This window comes from Gopherus flavomarginatus, chromosome 12 (assembly GCF_025201925.1).
Source record: "Gopherus flavomarginatus isolate rGopFla2 chromosome 12, rGopFla2.mat.asm, whole genome shotgun sequence".
NCBI classification, from domain to species: domain Eukaryota; kingdom Metazoa; phylum Chordata; order Testudines; family Testudinidae; genus Gopherus; species Gopherus flavomarginatus.
In genome coordinates this window covers 20725787-20730269 of record NC_066628.1, presented here as the reverse complement: position 1 = coordinate 20730269, position 4483 = coordinate 20725787, and the positions used below count along the sequence as shown (strand labels likewise).

The 4483-nt window shown below is 42.0% G+C and overlaps 1 protein-coding gene across 1 annotated transcript in view; it reads left to right on the top strand.

Annotated features, from left to right (window-relative positions):
- The first annotated feature begins 2146 nt into the window (after positions 1 to 2146).
- Positions 2147 to 4483, top strand: part of LOC127032146 (olfactory receptor 1009-like) — a 64457-nt gene continuing 62120 nt past the window's right edge. Inside the window, exons 1-2 of the mRNA XM_050919161.1 lie at positions 2147 to 2159; positions 2797 to 3579. Of these exons, the coding sequence (XP_050775118.1) occupies positions 2147 to 2159; positions 2797 to 3579 (796 nt within the window). The remainder of the gene's footprint in view (positions 2160 to 2796; positions 3580 to 4483) is intronic.

The window sequence follows — 4483 nt, the reverse complement described above, 5'->3', positions numbered from 1 at the left end:
GGGGAACAAGACAGCATTTAAACAACTCTCAAGAATCAGCTCCTAGTCTTGTAGTCAGCTAAGGAAAAGCTCTTTTCTTCACTCCCACTGATAACCCTAAACACCTTGTGGAGTATCACTGCTCTGGTAAAGAATATTGGGTCTCCTTGGATGCTGTATTCCAGAGACAGACAAACAGACTAGATAGACAAATCAATAAGGAGGTAGATAAACTAAGCAAAGAGAAAATCACAGGTCAGAATGATCTCACCATATTTATGATCTGTGCTTAAAAGGCAGGTGAGTTGATTCACATTTTTAATCCTTTTTAATTTTTGTATCTTTTTCATTCAAAGGACTAGATTCTGCCCCTCTTATCTAGGGGTAAGTCTCTGCAGAGTCCCATTGACTTCTGCCTGGCTGCAGCAGTCTCCTCATATAGACTCAGTTACAGCACAGGGACCATGGCTGGTGAAACTGATTTACTTCAATCACCCAGCTCTTGCTTTCTCTCTCTTTCTTAAGGCAGCTCTGAAATAGCTGAAAGCAGGTGTGTGTGTGTGTGTGTGTGTGTGTGAGTGTGTGTGTGTGTGTGTGTGAGGGGGAGGTCAGGGGAAGGGCACTCTCCGGAAAATGCTCTTGGAATTGAATTTGCCTGTGCACAGAATCTGCCTGTGTTGACATTCAGGTTCTAGTACAAGGTCCATCTTTTGCTTAGGCATTTGTCTCATGAGCTGATAATAGAGGAAAGGTTCAGTTCTCTCTAGGGTCATATGGGGACAAACTTAATTTTGACATTGGACAGAACATTGATTTCATTACCTTTTCCATTAATAACTAATGTCAAAATAGCGATTCACTTCCAGGAGGGCAGGATAACTTCTCTGCTGTCTCTACAGCCTCATATTCAGACGTGCAGAAAGCTGAGTCAAAAATCCTTCAGGGTTTAAGTGACTTTAGGAGCAAATATCCCCTTCATTTTCTATCAGGCCCCTCTTTTCAAATTATGTCACTATGTCAAGATAATGTTTTCTGGTCACATTCTTTTTTTCTTGATACTGACTCACATGACCTTATCATAAACAAACTAGAGAAATACAACCTAGATGGAGCTAGTATAAGGTGGGTGCATAGCTGGTTGGAAGACAGTTCCCAGAGTTTAGTTATCAGTGTTTCACAGTCATGTTGGAAGGGTGTAACAAGTGGGGTCCTGAAGGGATCGGTCCTGGGTAGGGTTCTGTTCAATATCTTCCTCAATAATTTAGATAATGGCATAGAGAAAACACATAGTGTCTGCAGATGATACCAAGCTGGGAGGGGTTGGAAGTGCATTGGAGGATAGCATTATAATTGAAAATTATCTGGACAAACTGGAGAGATGGTCTGAAGTAAACAGAATGAAATTCAGTAAGGGCAAATGCAAAGTACTAAATTTAGGAAGGAACAATCAATTGCACACATACAAAAAGGGAAATTGCTGCCTAGGAAGAAGAACTGTGGAAAGAGATCTGGGGGTCATAGGGAACCATAAGCTTAATATGAGTTAACACTGTAACACTGTAGCAAAAAAAAAAGCATAATTCTGGGATGTGTTTAGATGAGTATTGTAAGGAAGACATGAGAAGTAATTCTTCCGCTCTATTCCACACTGACAAGGTCTCAACTGGAGTATTGTGTCCAGTTATGGGCGCCACATTTCAGGAAAGATGTAGACAAATTGGAGAAAGTCCAGAGAGGAACAACAAAAATGATTAAGGTCTAGAAAATAAGACCTATGAGGGAAGATTGAAAAAAATGAGTTTGTTTTGTCTGGAGAAGAGATGAGTGAAAGGGGACATGATAACAGTTTTGAAGTACATAAAAGGTTGTTACAAGGAGGAGGGAGAAAAATTGTTCTTCTTAACCTCTGAGGAAAGGACAACAGGCAATGGGCTTAAATTGCAGCCAGGGTGGTTTAGGTTGGACATTAGGAAAACTTCCTAACTGTCAGAGTGGTTCAGCACTGGAATAAATTGCCTGGGAAAGTTGTGGAAGCTCCATTTTTGGAGATTATTAAAAGTAGGTTGGACAAACACCTGCCAGGTGCCATGAATGCAGCGGACTGGAGTAGATGACCTCTTGAGGTTTCTTTCAGTTCTATGATTCTTCTTCTTTTTGAAAAATCCTAATGGTTATAATAGGTAAGAATCCAATTATATACTGCAGATATTAAATAGCGTGTCCAACAAAATAGTCTAGAACAACTGACAGACTCTAATGGAGAGGGAGATTATTTATATAGATTTGGCCAGATGTCCAACTATTGTCAATTGGCCATACTTTCATTGCATCCAGTCTGCCAGATCCCATGTTGCTGTAATGCAGCTGTAGCTCTATTGAAGTCATAAGACCAGATTGCAGAGAGAGAAGAAATTCCTCTATAGCCTGGTGGCTTGAACACTCACCCCACATGCAGAAGACCAAGAATCCAGTAACCCTGCACTGCCTCTTTTATGATGTATCCACAGAGGTACAGCTTCAAGAGGAGAGACTGATGGAGCCCCACATCAGACTGACCCTTAGTCAGAGTTGAGCAGGGTATTTGTGAATACCTGTAGGACCTGATTCTGGGACTTAGAATTGTAAAGTGGCAGTTAGGTGCCCAAGTCATTTTGTGTATCCAGATTAATTTGTTTATTTAAAACACACAAATACCATCTGGTGTCATCCTCTGTCCCTCTCTCAACTTAGCCTACACATTTTACAGCACGGAATATGACTCTCTTTACATTCATCCCCCATAATAAGTGTTAATCTCATTTTTTTCTGGTCTTCCAGGTCACAGATTTCCTGAATGCATGACAATGAAAAATCAAACCACAGTGACCGAATTTATCCTCCTGGGACTTTCCAGTGACCCACAGATGCAGATTTTCCTTTTCTCTGTGTTTTTAGTTATTTACCTAATCACTCTGGGTGGAAACATAGTGATCATGGTGGTGATAAGAGCTGATTCTCACCTTCACACCCCTATGTACTTCTTCCTCTTCCATTTATCCTTTGTTGATATCTGCTATTCCTCAGTCACGGTGCCTAAAATGCTGATGAACTTCCTAGCGGAACACAAAACTATTTCTGTCAATGGCTGCATTGCCCAGATGTTCCTTTTTAGCCTCTCGGCTGGTACTGAAACTTTCATTCTCTCAGCCATGGCTTATGACCGCTATGCTGCAATCTGTGATCCATTACATTATGTGCAGACAATGAGCAAAGGGATCTGTGTTCAGCTGGTGAGTGGTGCATGGACCATGGGCTTCTTCTATGCCCTTCTTAACACAGTTGTTGCCCTCAAGTTGCATTTCTGTGGGCCCAATCAAATCAACCATTTCAGCTGTGAGCTCCCTCCTTTGTTACAGCTGTCCTGCACTGAGACCTTTACCAATCAAGCGGTGCTTCTTACTTCTGCTTTGGTATTTGGGTTGAGCTCCTTCCTCCTCACCCTAATCTCCTACATTCACATCATCTCCACCATCCTGAGGATACGCTCTGCCGAGGGCAGGCATAAAGCCTTCTCCACCTGCAGCTCCCACCTGATTGTGGTTGGCTTGTTGTACGTGACAGGTTTTCTCCAGTACACAAAACCCAGCTCAGTCTCCTCTGTGGTGCTGGATGAAATATTCTCCATCCAGTACAACATCTTGACCCCCATGTTAAACCCCATCATCTACAGCCTGAAAAACAAGGAGATGAAAACAGCTCTAAGGAATATATTGGGAAAATTCAGGTTTCTCAATTAGTGTTGATTCTCTCTCTTTTTTTTTTAAGTCAGAGAACAGAGATTTGTGAGTAATTAGTGTATGCGACATTCTCAGCTCAGATAACTGAATGACACTTTGAGCCAAATCTTCCACTGGTCTAAATCAGTGCAGATCCATTGAAGTCAATTGGCCAGTTCCCCAGAGTGTGTAAATCAGCATAGCTCCATTGGAACCAAAGAGTGCTGGAGTTAGAGTCACAAAAGGTCTTGAACAGGAGAAATTGAGAGATATCCCATAACACAGTGGCCAGGGCATGTACATGGGAGAGGACAGATCTCTGTTTCAATCGTTTCTCCTCTTCAGACACTTGAAGCGGGGGGTCTCCTACAGCTGAGATGACTACCACTGGGATAAAAGTTATGCCAGAGCTCTTATTCCTAATTCTGTCTCCTTGTTCGCACAAAATCAAATGGATATAACTGGCCATGAACAAATTCAGGTGGAAATTAGAGAAAGGTTTCTCACCCTCAGAAGGGAGAAGTTCTGGAACAACTTTCTAATAGGAGCTGTAGGGATGCACAGCTTAATTAGTTTTAAGAAAGTGTTGGATAAATTTATGACTGTGTGATGGTGTGGGGTGGGATCATCATCCCTGGGCCTCACTTCTGGTTTATGTCTTATTTTCCTAAAGGGCATGCTTCAGGGTTTCAGCCGGACACCACCGTTCATGAATGAATCTTGCGTCTTCCCACTAATAGATTCTGGAG